Raw genomic sequence first — 14966 nt, 5'->3', positions numbered from 1 at the left:
CTACCATGTAGCGGCCTTCAGGGGCCTCCGCGCTGGGACCATTTACTGTAACCCGATCCTCCGGGCACCAGAGCATCTGAGTGCTGCTTGAGCCGTCTTGTCAGTTTAGAAATTGGGCATGTTTCCACTTCTAGATACTGGCTGACTACAGCGTCAGAACGCCTTACTCCTCTCCTGATTGATCTTTACAGCTTCACCATCCTCAGGCACGTTGTGTCTGGCCTCTACTAAGTGCTCTTAATTCTGTACTCACATATTTCTGAGTGATAGTGAAGAAAATATCATAGTGATAGAAAAGGCTTTGTACATATCTGGCCAATAGAGTATCACAGCTACTGTCTTATTCCCAGGGAAGTCCAACTACTAAACAAATGAAGGAAAAGTAAGAAACCGTCTTTCTGAGGATTGATTTCTAATAGAGTTTTGTCGCCCATCCTTAATCAGAAAACCATCCCTTCAAAAGGAAGCAGTGCCGTAAATAGATTGTCTTCTTTGAGCCTCAGCTAAGTGTGTGTTCAGTGTCTTTACACCTTCGTTTCTGAAACAACTCAGTCTTCTTGCAGGCATGTGGTAGACAGCTACTCTCTGTATTTTTAACACAAACGAAAGTTCCTCTTGTTCCTGCTCTCGCTCTCTCTCTGTCAAATAAATAAATAAATAAAATCTTTAAAAAAAAAAAAGGAAGTTCCTCTTATTAATGGAGTTTAAAAAAAAAATTATGATATGGGGGCGACTGGGTGGCTCAGTCGTTAGGCGTCTGCCTTCGGCTCGGGTCCTGGTCCCAGGGTCCTGGGATCAAGTCCTGCATCAGGCTCCCTGTTCCCTGCTCGGTGGGGAGTCTCCTTCTCCCTCTGCCTCCCCCCCTGCTCGCTCTCTCTCTCAAATGAATAAAATCTTAAAAAAAAAACTCTAAAAAATTATTATACGATGTAGGTAGTTGAGATCATAATTATCTAGTTTAGTCCCCTTGTTGGAAACTAGGCCCCAGGCTAGAAAGGGATTACCCAAGACACACAGACTGATAGCAGCAGAGCTGGGGAAATAACCAAAGAATCCTGATCTGTGTTTAAGGATAATAATAACAAATGTTCATCCAGGGAGATGAAATGATCAACAGTCATTGACCACATTTCTTATGAGGTTCCCCTTTGCTGTCCCTCTCTTGGGAATGAATTATAAACCTTCTCCATGTTCCTTGGCTGAAAACGTACTTTGGGCATTTTGCTCCAGGATAGTTTTGAGGGGATGGAGAAGGAACAGGAGCAGAACTTGCTTCAGCCAGGAGCCAGAGAGCTTTCCAAATTTGACCCATCCCTTTCTCTGGTGACCCTTGTCAGGACTTACCTAGAGAAGCAAGTGAGTGAATGTAAGGAATTGCCATCTTAAAGCAGTAATTTACAAGAGGAAAATGGCAGTATGCCATAGATGTTTATTATAATTTTATTAGTAACAGCCAAAAGAATCAAAGTAACCTAATTGTTCAAAAACCCATCTGTGCAGCCATTAAAAGTCATGGTTATAGAGTTTGTACAACAATGTGAAACACTCATGAGATAATGTTGAAATTATGGGAAAAGTATGTACTTGAAAAGGGATTTAAATATAAGATACCAAAAAGATAAAAACAGTTGTATTAGGATAGTGGGATGGAAGTCTGGGTGTTTTTTTTCCCCCTTTTGTGTATATTCTTACATTCCTGGTCCGACTATACTCCTTTCATAATTATGTATATATTGTTCTTTAAAACAGTCTCTAGCAAGACAGACATCTGAGTCTACTTTGATTCTCCTCCCACTGTGGTTTGTCTGTCCCCCACTTTCCCTTCCTAATCCCATCTTTGGAGGAGACATGATAGTGAAGAAAAGAGAGTCCTGAGCAGTAATCAGGAGACATGGATTCTGTCCCAATTGACTCTGACCTTGAGCGAGCACTTAGCCTCAGGGGGCCTTGGTCTCAGCTCCTCTGAAGTGAGGGAGTTGGGATCTGCGCTCTCTAAGGTCCCTTTTGACTCTCATATTCTTAGATTTGAAATGGAAATAAAACTGTCTGCCTGACATGGTCATTGTGAGGAATAGCTGAATGGATTGGAGTGGTTTTGTATTAGTAGATTGCTGTGATAGGGTAGGGTGTCCTCATGAAGTGTCTGTTCCTCAGTATGCTGCATTGGGGATAGGTGAGAGGAAGAGAAAATGTTTTCCAAGTAGTCTGGACTCTTCAAAATAAAGGAACTCACCAGTGAAGCATACCCTTCTCAAAGCAATGAATGTCTTAAACTCCAAGAAATAAGCTAATCTAGTTCTGCCCCTAAAGCCATGGTGGTCTCTGTGGGTACTAGCTCTAGGTTGGCTGTTGCAGGTGCAGCCCTGGGCCCCTGAAGGAAGTTGTGGGGCCGGAGCTCTGGTCTTCCCAGGGCACTCTGCTTCTCCCTCAGAGATGCCTCAGCGTCTTTACCCTCTGACCTTAACCTGAGTGATGTTGGAGCCTTGTACTGTATCATTCGTTCAGTTGGTGAGTGGTTGTGTTCTCATACGTGCACATAACCTGCCTCAGTAGAATCCAGTGTGCGTCAATACAGGGACAGAAAATCTCAGGCTGTCAGCATCCTGACGCAAGTAGCTGGCCCCTCTGGTTTCCTTTCTCTCCCAGGACCTACCTTCAAAGGCACCAAATGTGAGAGCTGAGCTGCAGCACGGAGGGACGTCTTAGTCTGAAACGAGGGACTGGAGGGAAGGGATAGGCCTTTAATATTCTGAATCATTTTGTTTCTGAACTGACAGAATTAAAGCATTAGGTGGTCTTCTTAATGCTATTTTTTGTTCATCTTCCTGACGTAGAACTTTGTAGATTGTGTCTGATGCTTGACATCTAACCACGTGGCCACAAGGATGTTCCTACCTATTTGTTTTTCTGTGGTGACAGTTTGTTCTGCCTTCTGAAAATGGCCCAAATCTCAAGAGTCCTTGTGTTATTAGATCAATTATCATCAAGGGCTTTTCAAATTTTTTATTTCTTCTTACATTCTCTACCTGGTTCTTCAGTGCCATTTCCAAACTGAAGGTGGGAACAAGTTAATCCCACTGCCCCAATGCTATACATTTTCTCAGGGGAGCCACAGAAACAGAATCTTGTGGACGCATCTTATCAGTGAAATAAAGAGCCTTAATAACAAAACAAAACAAAAAGCACTACCATTTATGAATTACAATGGAATCCTAACTTATTCCCAACCAGTAGTCTGAGCTATGTCAGAGTCAGGGATCTCTTAGCAGAAATTGTTCAGCTCAAATGTATTTTAGCTGGAGGTGTGCCTTCTGTGGTAGTAGATTGCTTAAAGCTCCTCTTTGGAGGCATTCTGAATGAGTGTGACCCCAGAAGCAGAAAGTGGTCCTGTAGGATACATTCTTGATTTTTGGAGTTAGAAATAGCTTCTGCAATCTTATGCACTGGGCTGTATTGTGTATGGTTGCTCTGTATATTATTACTGATGAAGATTGAAATTTATGTATAAACAGCAGATAAATACCATGCCATCAGTCCCAAAGTTATAGCTCAGATTGTCAAAAACTGTTTTTTCTTTCTGGGTGTTATTGGTAAAATCAGCCACTTGAGCCCCATGTTAGCTCTCACGTGGCATTTTTTATTATGCTTATCTGTTTATTTGTTTTTCCTTTCCCTTCTTTTGGGAACACTTGCCATTTTTTTTTTTCCCTAGCAGATTCAAGCCCCAGTAAGACAACAGCCAAAGGTTCAAACAACCCCACCTCCTGCCGTCCAGGGGCAGAAACTCGGATCTCTCACTCCTCCATCATCCCCCAAGACCCAACGTGCTGGGCACAGACGGATTCTCAGTGACGTAACCCACAGCGCAGTCTTTGGGGTCCCTGCCAGCAAATCAACCCAGCTGCTCCAGGCAGCTGCAGCTGAGGCCAGCCTCAATAAGTCCAAGTATGTGGTGCTTCCCCTTTCTCTTTTTCACTTTTGTGGGCCAGGGCTGCTGTGGGCCACTACTGTGTAATTCTCTGCATCTGTATGTAGATGTGTATGGGTACATGTATATGAAGGTACGTATGTGTCTGTGTTTATTAAGAAACTGAAGTTGCCTGTAGTACCTAGACCATACTGATCTTAAGGAATAATTTCATACTTGCTTTATTGTTTCCATTCTCTCATCCATTCCGTGTTCTGCGGAGTATTTTTTAAAATCTTAGTCTGACCAACCCTCTCCATGATGAAAATCTTTCATTGGCTCCCCATTGCCAGAGGGATAATATCTGAACTCATTGGTTAACAGACCAAAGGCCATTGTATCACATTTGTGGCTTTGTCATTCTCTGTCTTTGTGAGCACGTTGTTCATCCTATGCCCTCTCCCTGAACTACCACTCTCCTCCTTGTCTACCTAGGAAATGCTTATTTAGTCATCAAGATCCATGTCAGTGGTTACTTTTTCTTTGGCTCCTTGGGTGTCATATATAAATTTGTCTGAACCTTTTTGGAGATGTATCACTTTATATTATCATTATTTATTTGTATATCCAGCTGACCTAGCCTGCAAATTCCTCCAAGACAAGGACCATGTCTTAACCATTGTAAATCCAGTGACCGGCTCTGTGCCTGAAATAAAGTAGATTGCAGTGAGTGCTAGGTAAATGCAATTTTGGACCCTCAGCTTTCTTGGAACCGTGGACTCTAAAGTTAAAAATCTTTAAGTTGTTAGTTAAATGCAAAGGGCATCAAGAGAGACTTCAGAAGAAAATTAGGTAATAATACCTAGAAACACAAAGTAGTGATAACTGTGTTTATTTCTCCTTAACTGTGGTGGTGACCACTCATGGCGGCCCTTCATTCTATGCATGCTAGATCCTGACCGCTGGGAGGCAGCCTGAAAAGGTATCGGTCCCAGCTGCACCGGGGTCAGTTATTAGAGGTTAGCGTGGGTTGGCGTCACAGGACTCACAAGCCTAAGAAGAGGCTGCTTTGGGATTCTGGATTGAAAGGACTTGCTGATGAGACCAAAAATCTAAGCAAAAGATTAAAGAAGTAGTGGGAGATAGTGGATCGTGAAGGAAAGGGAGACATTTATTTCACACAGTGATAAAAGTATCTGTGAAAACTGTCCAGTTGCCTTGGAAAGCCCTTTTAGAAAACCACTGCAGAAAATAATGGTTTGACTCAGAAAACAATTTGATCTCAAAACAAAGAGAAAGTAGATTGACCCTTTTTCAACTTTTTTCATTTCGTGGGGGTGGGAACCTACCTAGGTCTGCAACCACCACTCCATCAGGCTCTCCTCGGACCTCCCAGCAAAACGTTTATAATGCTTCAGAAGGTTCTACGTGGAATCCCTTCGATGATGACAATTTCTCCAAACTCACAGCTGAGGAACTGCTGAACAAGGACTTTGCCAAGCTGGGGGAAGGTGAGCAGTTGGTGTCCTTCTGTGATTCTTAAACCCTAACTCTAGAGGGGTATGCATGTGAAAATGTAGGGTTGGGTCTTTCCTTCCCTCAGAGGCTTGATTTGAAGTTTGAGTGCAAATTGCTTTGAATGTTTACTAGAGCACTGACGGTCTTTTCATCCACAGGAACTCCTGGCCAGTTGTGGGTGGCGGTAAGGAGAGTGGGACAGTATTAGCAAAGATTTGGTAGCATAGTCAGGATGATACGGTCAAGCATGGTCATTCCTTGGAGGAGTGTAATGGTTTTCTTGTCCTATGCCAGAAAGTTATAACTGCTTACCCAGGAGAGAGTGTGCCCTCACATGAACTTTGAATCTTTGATTACGGTCAGAGTTCTGTAGTACTGTGACTGACTGTAGAGAAGTGATCAAATAAATAGAAGGTACCGTTTCTACTCTCAAAAACCCACAGTCTTGGGGCACCTGGGTGGCTCAGTCGTTAAGCGTCTGCCTTCAGCTCAGGTCATGATCCTGGGGTCCTGGGATCGAGCCCTGCATTGGGCTCCCTGCTCAGCGGGAAGCCTACTTCTCCCTCTCCCACTCCCCCTGCTTCTGTTCCCTCTCTTGCTGTGAATCTCTCTGTCAAATAAAAACAAACCCACAGTCTAAGAGCCCTTAGTGGCTCGGTCGGTTAAACGTCCAACTCTTGATCTCAACTCAGGTCTTGATCTCAGGATCATGAATTCAAAACAAAACAAACCCACAGTCTTATTTTGAAAGGTGGGACTCATACACACAGACACACATGCACACTTTGGAAAACAGCAACATGCCCTGGAAAAATTCTTCAAAAAGAGTACCTCGGCATTAGACAAGAGCACAGGGTAAAGGAATGATCAGAAATGAGTGAATGATATGAACTTTGGCCATATCTTTTAACTTTACTCTTCTAACTTTTGTTAATCTCTTTTAACTTTATTATTTTATAGGTATCTTTTAAAAATTTGTATTACTTAGGGTGCCTGGGTGGCTCCGTCATTAAGCATCTGCCTTCGGCTCATGTCATGGTCCCAGGGTCCTGGGATCGAGCTGCACATCGGGCTCCCTGCTCGTCAGGAAGCCTGCTTCTCCCTCTGCTTGTGTTCCCTCTCTTGCTATGTCTCTATCTGTCAAGTTAATAAATTAAGTCTTAAAAAATTTTTTTTATATTACTTTCTAATTGTTTTAAACAAAAGATAGGGTATAGGACTTAACTCTGACAGACAGCTAACCCATTGTCAAATTATTTCATTGTTATGTATGCCAGTTACTGTTCTAGAATAAACAGAAATACCTTCGTGGGCTATTGAAAATGCTAGTATTTTTGCACTTGATTAAGAGACTCCCAGGTTTTAAAATTCTTGTGTCTATTTTTCATAATTTCCTGTCTCTCTTCTGTCACATTAAACTGCTGCCATTGTGCCTGTCCCTGGTCACTTCTCACTCCTGCCGTTTCCCCCACGCCCCCTTCTCATGTGCTCTCCTGAACTGTTTCCAACATGGAAAACCGATTGGCAAACTCAGTAGAATTATATCAAAACAAATAGACTCAAAGTAAGGACTGGAGACATTATGCCTGAGTAATGTGCTTGAGGTTTTGGGCTTTAGCTCCAGCCATCTCTTTTGTTGCTTATTTATTTATTTATTTGAAAAAAAATTTAATTGTGATAAATATACAAGCGCCTGGGTGGCTTAGTGGGTTAAGTGTCTGCCTTAACCCCACTCAGGTCATAATCCCAGGGTCCTGGGATCGAGCCCCGTGTTGGGCTCCCTGCTTAGGGGGGAGAGTGCTTCTCCCTCCCCCACCCCCCCGCTCATTCTCTCTCTCTCTCTCAAATAAGTAAATAAAATCTTTTTAAAAATTGTGATCAGGGTGCCTGGGTGGCTCAGTTGGTTAAGCAACTGCCTTCGGCTTAGGTTATGATCCTGGAGTCCCAGGATCGAGTCCCGCGTCGGGCTCCCTGCTCAGCAGGGAGTCTGCTCCTCCCTCTCATGTGCTCTCTCTCATTCTCTCTCTCAAATAAATAAATAAAATAAAATAAAATAAAAAATTGTGATCAGTAAACATAACATAAACATGAACTTCTTAACCATTGTCAAATATAGAGTTCAGTAGTGTTAACTACATACACATCATTGTGCACCCAGTCTCTGGAACTCCTTCCATCTTGCAAAACCGATGTGCTGTCTTTGATTCTCACAACTTCCTTTTCTCAGCTGTTGTCTCAGTTATTGCAATGATTAGACAAGGACCTGCAAATGTCCGAGGTGTTGCCGTAAGGCGGTAAAAGGAGTCAAGTCTAGAATTCGGTTCAGAAGGTGCCTTCCACCACCTGCATGTGTGTGTGCATCATGGGATTCTGCTGGGATGAACTGAGTGGTGTTTTGTCCCTCCAGGGAAACATCCTGAGAAGCTTGGAGGCTCCGCTGAGAGTTTGATCCCAGGCTTTCAACCAGCTCAAGGTGATGCTTTTGCCACTCCCTCGTTTTCCGCCGGAACCGGTTAGTATAGCAGGTGCCTGAAACACAGGGCTCACAGTCGTTACCTCCACAGTTTCAACTGCTGCACAGATAAGCCTGGCACACCAGTAAGCCCCAAATCTTGTGTATTTTCTTTTATTCAGAAGATTTCCAATATAAAAGCTAGGGAAAAAGAAATCTCTAGAATCATTCTGAATTAAAATGACAGAATGATGTGTCAGTAATATACAGGATTTGTTCTCTCTAGTTCACACACATGCTTTAAGCAAATATTTCTAAATTTAAGAACATCACTCCGTTAATCGCTTGTAATTGCTTAGATCTTTGGAATGACTTGAAGAATTCTAAAAATTAGATGTTCTATCATCTATCCAAGATTCTACTGAGCTGTGTTTCTGTGTGTGTGTGTGTGCGTGTGTGTGTGTGTGTTTACAGGGAGAGGAAGATATCTTTTTAAATTAGACCTTCTTTTAAATTAAAGAAGCAATAGTAAAAAACTTTCTCCTTTATTAATAAAAATTATACATAGTCAACTATACTTCAACTAAAATTTCTTAAAATTAGAAAATTGTACATATTTATTACATAAAAGTCAGTAATTTATAGAAAAGCATAGAGAAGAAAGTTAAAATCCCCATAATCTCACCATTAAGAAGTAGCACAGGGATACCATTTTGGTGTCTATTAGTGGCATTTAACCTTTTTAGGGTCACAGCTATCTTCGTGAATGTAATGAAAGTTACAGATCTTCCTCACGAAAATACATGACCACATTTTGTACATAATTTTTAGCCTCAGCCTAAGACTCTAATGTACATCTTTATTGTCCTATTTTCAAACCAGATTTTCTCTCTTACTAAGTCTGGCACATTGCCCACATCATTAAAGACTCTCCTAAAAGATAAATTTTAAAAGGTCTGTATTAGGGGCGCCTGGGTGCCTCAGTCAGTTAAATGGCTGCCTTCGGCTCAGGCCATGATCTCAGGGTCCTGGGATCGAGCCCTGCGTTGGGCTCCCTGCTCAGTGGAGAGTCTGCTTCTCCCTCTCCCTCTGCCTCCCTCTCTGCCTGCCTCTCTGCCTACTTGTGCTCTCTCTCTATATCTCTGTCAAATAAATAAATAAAATCTTTAAAAAAAAAATAAAAGATCTGTATTAAATTGCTTCATATGGATTTGTCCTAATGTTTCTAACCAAGTAACCTCTTTTTTTAAAACATTAATTTGGTTTCAGTGTTTTCCTGTTATAATTCCCTCAGCAACCATATGAGATTTTGAGCATATATATTCCTTGTAGATACGGAATTTGATATGCTTCCAAAATTGATCTTTTTAATTTTATTGATTAATTTCTGATTTTAACCTTATGTATTCTTTCTTCCCACCTTTCTTCCCACACCTTCTTTAGGTGTGTTAGCAGTTTTTCTAACATCATAAATTTATTTCTTATTGGAACTTTGGCTGTCATTGCATAATATCTTTTATGGTTTCTTTACGATAACCTCTAGAAGATTATTTGTTAAATCAAAAGATTGTCTTTTAAGGCTTTTGGTGCATATTTCTAAACTAGCCTCTGAGAATGCTATACAAATTTTATTTTGATCAGCAGTGAATGAGAGTAATTTTCCCTCCACTTCTCCACCCAGCCCAGATCAGAAGCTGTAGATAGGACAGTGTTTACTGGCCACTTTTTTTTCTGGGATTTGTGTTGTTTATGTCCTTTGCCTTTTTTTTTTTTCTGATGTTCTTTGTTCATTTTGTTCTTATTAATTTGTAAGAGCTCTTCGTATATCCTGTACTGTAAACATTTTCCCCAGTCTGTCCTTTGTCCTACACAAATATATGTCATCTGACCCTCAACACCATCCTCACAGTTGAGGTACTGAGCACAGACTAGTCTCTTTTTCAGGATCACATAGCTTGGAAGTGGCAGAGCAGGGACATCAACCCCCTCCCCTGGCTCTAGAACTTCCTCTCTCAGGTTTTCTGCCACATAATGAGGCAAATTTAGTAATAATTTTCTAGAAAATCATAATGCAGTTTAAAAATTTTTTAAATAGGGATGCCTGGGTGGCTCAGTCGGTTGAGCATCTGCCTTTGGCCCAGGTCATGATCCCAGGGTCCTGGGATCGAGCCCCTGTCGGGCTCCCTGCTCTGTGGAGAGCCTGCTTCTCCCTCTGCTGCTCCCCCTGCTTGTGCTCTCTCTCTCTGTCAAATAAATAAGTAAAATCTTTAAAAAATAAAAAAATAAAATTTTTTAAATAAAATAGAATAATGCATTTAAACCTTCCTTTTATAATATTTTCTTTGTATACATATCAATTTTCATTGTATGAAATGAAACTCACTTTAGCTAGAGATTTGTTGTTTTAGCATCTTTCCAAGACAACTCTTAGATGTATAAAATCTACCATTCTCCTGTCTTCTAATTCTTTAACTTTTGTTTTGTTTTTTTTTTTGATTATAGATCCCTGTTTTTCTTAGGTTTGCTTTGTCAATATTAAAAGGAACACAGTAAAATTTTTAAAAATTCTTCTTAAAAATGTAATGAAAGTGTTGAGAGTTTTTCTCCCACTATAACAGTGATTTTCAACCAGCATGAGAGTGGGGAGAGAGGCTCATTATAATCTGCTTAGAAGACTTGTCCACAGATATTTTAATATTCTCTTTGCCTCTCTCTTTAATTGCCCATCCCACCCTGACCCTTGAGGATTACACTGTTTATTGATAGTGCTGTCTAATAGGTGTGTGTTTCCCTTGTCAGAAAAAACCTGAAGTTTTAATCATATCCTATAAGTCTTCATATGATAATCTTATTGTTATTAATTTAGAATACACATTGGCCTTATTTGGGGGACATGCTTTTTAATATTAAAAAGTTAAAGGGTTTTGTGTTATTTTTTATTTTTAGCTTTGTTGTCTTACCTATGTAATTTTTTAAGTTTATTGATATTTTGGTCTGGTTTAAAGTGCTTAAAGTGTAATAGGCCACGTGTTGACTAAATATACCAAATGTATAAAGCATTGACCGTTGTCCTTGAGATAGAGCATCACACAGATGCCCAGCTATGGTACGGAGTAGGATATAGTTTCCCTGGAAAGGGGCTCATGGAATAAGCTCCAGGAGAGTTTTCTTTGCTGTTGAATGCTAACATTTAGTATTGTGTTTGGTTTAGTACAGATTGTTGAATGAATGAAAAGAATTGCTTTTTGCCAAAGGATAGGAGCTTGGATTCACCAATGTTAACAACAGAGGTCCCTACACATTTTCCATACACTCCCAGTTTTAGTGCCTGTAATTCCTGCTTATCACATGTTTTGTTGTTTGTCTATATGAACTGTTTTTTTAAGGATTTATTTATTTATTTGGTAGGGGGGCAGAGGGAGAGGGAGAAAGAGAGAGCCTTAAGCAGACTCCACACTGAGCACGGAGCCTGACGCAGGGCTCGATCCCATGAACCTAAGACCACGACCCAAATGGAAACCAAGAGTCCAGCACTCAAATGACTGCACCATCCAGGTGCCCCTGTATGAACTATTTTTAAAACAGTTTTTATTTTTGTTTTAGCCTTTTCTCCCCCTTTATGCTTACTTTGAATGCTATAAATGGCTGTATTTTTTAAGGGACTTAAAGGCCCCTGCTTTAAAAAACATACATTTGAGTAGTTAAAACAGTAATAACAGTGAACATATACTGAGCACTTGCACTGGTTAAGTGCTTTTTTATGCATTATCTCAGGTCATCCTTAAAACAGCTCTCAAGGGGCGCCTGGGTGGCTCAGTCGGTTAAGCATCTGCCTTCTGCTCAGGTCATGATCTCAGGGTGCTGGGATCGAGCCCCACATCCCCCGCATTGGGCTCCCTGCTCAGCAGGAAGTCCGCTTCTCCCTCTGCCCTTACCGCCCCCCCCCAGCCTAGGTGACAGCTGAAGAATGACATACCAGAGAGTTGTACCTGAGCAGCCCAGCTCAGAAACTGTAGTCATAACCCCATCTCAAGAAACTTTGTAAATCAGTGACACTAGCTTTTACGAACATTATAAAACATCTTCAGATTTTTTTCATCTTATCCAGCCTTTTTTTCTTTTAAAGATTTTATTTATTTATTTGACAGAGACACAGCGAGAGAGGGAACACAAGCAGGGGGAGTGGGAGAGGGAGAAGCAGGCTTCCCGCGGAGCAGGGAGCCCGATGTGGGGCTCGATCCCAGGACCCTGGGATCATGACCTGAGCCGAAGGCAGACGCTTAACGACTGAGCCACCCAGGCGCCCCTTATCCAGCCTTTTTTAAACGAGCATTTAGTATTTTTCCTTCTTCCTTGTTTGTGGTGTAAACTTTTATGTGTGCAACACTTTTGTTTTTTATAATGAAAGAAAATTATATCTAAATCCCAGAAATTAATATGTCCTCATTTGTATGAAGTATAGGATAGCATCATTTTTAGATGTTTTCTAATCAAGCTCAGACTGTTCACTGTTTTAAACCTTCTGATCAACCAAGGGAGGAAATAAGCAGGAAATTTGGCAGTGAGTCAGAGAGGATGACAGAAGGGTTATTTTAAACACTTTTATGGTAAAAGCTGCAAAAATGATGAACTGTGTCCATATGTTGGAATAGACATTTAAAACTTGACATTGTACCTCTTTATTTAAAATATTTTTCTGTTAAGTTATACACATTCACTTGTGTAATTTTGGAAAAATGACTAAAAGCCCAAAGAAACAAGATAAAAGAACTCACAATCCCAGGCCCCAGAGGAAAACATTGCTGACATTTTACAATATTTATGTCCATAATTTTATTTCTGTATATATACTTTTTTCAAAATGTATATACCCAGTTTTATGATTTGTTCTTTTCCTTCTAATGTATTTCACTGTGTCTCATTTGAAAATATTATAGAAATTTTAAGAGCAGTGATTTTACCCTTGTCTTCCTCCATCTACCTTTAAAGAAGCTTAGTTAAAAACCCATTTAATAACCTTCTCAAAATGACAAAATTATAGAGATTGAGAACAGATTAGTGGATTCCAGGGGGTAGGGACTGGAGTAAGGAGTGGGTATGACTATAAAGGAGAACAACAAAGGGGTTCTTTGGTTTGATGGAACAGTTCTTTATCATTGTCACAGTGGTGCTTATGTTAACCTATACATAGGATCTAATTGGGAAGAACTGCACGCACACACACACACGCGCGCGTGCAAATGCATGTGACAACTGAATAAAGTGTAGTTAACAGTATCGTAACAGTGTCAGTGATACTGTCCTATAGTTGTAAAAGATCTAACCATGGAGGGAAGCTGGTTGAAGGTTCCCAGGACTCTATGTTTAGCAAATTCCTATGATTTCATAATCATTTGAAAATAAAAAGGTTTTAAATCTATAGAAGGCAAAATGAGATTTTAAAGAACAAATGAGTATTAAAATGCAATGTAAAGAATGCTAAGTAGGAAACCAGCAAGCCTGGGTTCTGACCTTGGGTTTGCTGGTAGACCTCTGGCTAGCCTCTTAACTTCTGGGCTTCATTTTCTTTTCTGTAAAATAAGAAAATTGTGCTATAAAATCCTAAGACCTCTTCAAGCCCTGATATCCCACAGGGTGTATAGATTTTTGTAAATCTGCAAGTTTGCCAAGTATAGAATGAATGTCAGTGAATGTTAGATGTAGTCCAGAAGTTAGGGCCTGTCTAACCTTGCAACAGACAAGAAGCCTATTTCTGTTTCTGTCTGTGTCTGTCTGCCTGGCACTGTAATAGACATTTGGTGATACAGTGACCTCAGGATGGTAGAGGGCATATTGAAACACATAACATCTGTGTTAGATTACAGAACAGACAGTGTTTGTTTACATGCTACAGTGTGTGATACGGACAATAGTTGCTACAGGAATCTGGAAGAGATCCCTGTAGGCTTCCACACAAGGAAGAAGTGGATCTCAGGTGTATGAATATACTAGTTTTATCATCAGTTGCATCTTTGAGTGTGTTGCAAGGACCAGATTATATCTCTCATACATATTTTGCCATTACACTGGATTATATCCACTCATCCCTCTTTATTCTGCCTCTGAGTTTCGATTTACTCTACAATTTGAGCTGTTGGGTTAATAGATGGTAAATTCATCTAGATTTACTTGATGTTTTCTGCTTTTCTCTTTTTTTCTCTCCTTGACCCTTTCTTCCCCTCCAACCAACTCCAGCTGAAAAAAGGAAGGGTGGGCAGACTGTGGATTCTAGCCTCCCACTTCTAAGTGTATCTGATCCTTTCATTCCTCTTCAAGTACCTGATGCACCAGGTAGGTAAACCGAACTGATCTGAGCTTAAGCAGCTTGATTCTTGTGTCCAGGGTCTCATGAGAGTTGTTTAAACACTCCATAAAAAGGATGTGAATTCCAAGCCCTAATAATAGGTGCTGTTATGTATTTTTTGATAACAGGAACAGCCTGTGTATTAGAAGGAACGTTAGTCCAATATGATCATAACATGTTGGGGGGGCATCTATAAGCATGTGATAGAAGGAACAAAATGCTAATAGTGGTTAGTATGATGATTAGATTACTGATGATTGCCTGTCCCGTTCCTGTTTTCCTATAATGTGCTTTTATTTTATAAATAAAAGCTAAAGGGAATGTGAGTCAGGAGACTCAGGTTCCCTTCCTGGCACTTCTACTATCTGAAACCTCCTGGACTTGACTCTTCATCAGTGAAGTGTTTTGGACTGAATGAGTTTGAATATCCCTTTAGGCCTGCTATATCCTGATTTTTAAGTGAGCAGTCTAAAAAAAAAAAGTAAGAAATTGTTAGTGTGTTCCGATTGAAATAGCTTTTGAAACAATAATTGGATGCTTTCTATTTGGAGCTCATGGATGCCAATGATTTCTCCCCTACTCTCCTCCCCATCTTTTTGGGGGTGGAGTGGGGAGCATGATGTGAGACACAGAAGCCACCCTTTCTCTTCTCTCTCAGTCTTTTTGAAAAAGCAAATAGATCCAACACTTTAGAAGCATATAGCCACCATTTTGTTCCTGTTCCTTGTTTTTTTTTTTTCTCATTC

At 40.6% G+C, this 14966-nt stretch overlaps 1 protein-coding gene across 27 annotated transcripts in view; it reads left to right on the top strand.

Annotated features, from left to right (window-relative positions):
* AAK1 (AP2 associated kinase 1) overlaps nucleotides 1-14966 on the top strand; it is a 170988-nt gene that overhangs the window by 124221 nt on the left and 31801 nt on the right. For 15 of the 27 annotated variants that reach the window (XM_081832055.1, XM_081832067.1, XM_081832073.1 and 12 more), the window contains 4 exons: nucleotides 3713-3945; nucleotides 5261-5418; nucleotides 7833-7937; nucleotides 14112-14207. In XM_081832055.1, coding sequence (XP_081688181.1) covers nucleotides 3713-3945; nucleotides 5261-5418; nucleotides 7833-7937; nucleotides 14112-14207 — 592 coding nt within the window. The remainder of the gene's footprint in view (nucleotides 1-3712; nucleotides 3946-5260; nucleotides 5419-7832; nucleotides 7938-14111; nucleotides 14208-14966) is intronic. The other 12 variants (XM_081832074.1, XM_081832072.1, XM_081832062.1 and 9 more) reach the window with 5 other exon arrangements.

This window comes from Leptonychotes weddellii, chromosome 10, assembly GCF_054177405.1.
Source record: "Leptonychotes weddellii isolate Sample4059 chromosome 10, ASM5417740v2, whole genome shotgun sequence".
In the NCBI taxonomy this organism is placed as follows: Eukaryota; Metazoa; Chordata; class Mammalia; order Carnivora; family Phocidae; genus Leptonychotes; species Leptonychotes weddellii.
This window is presented reverse-complemented; position numbering and strand designations above follow the sequence as displayed.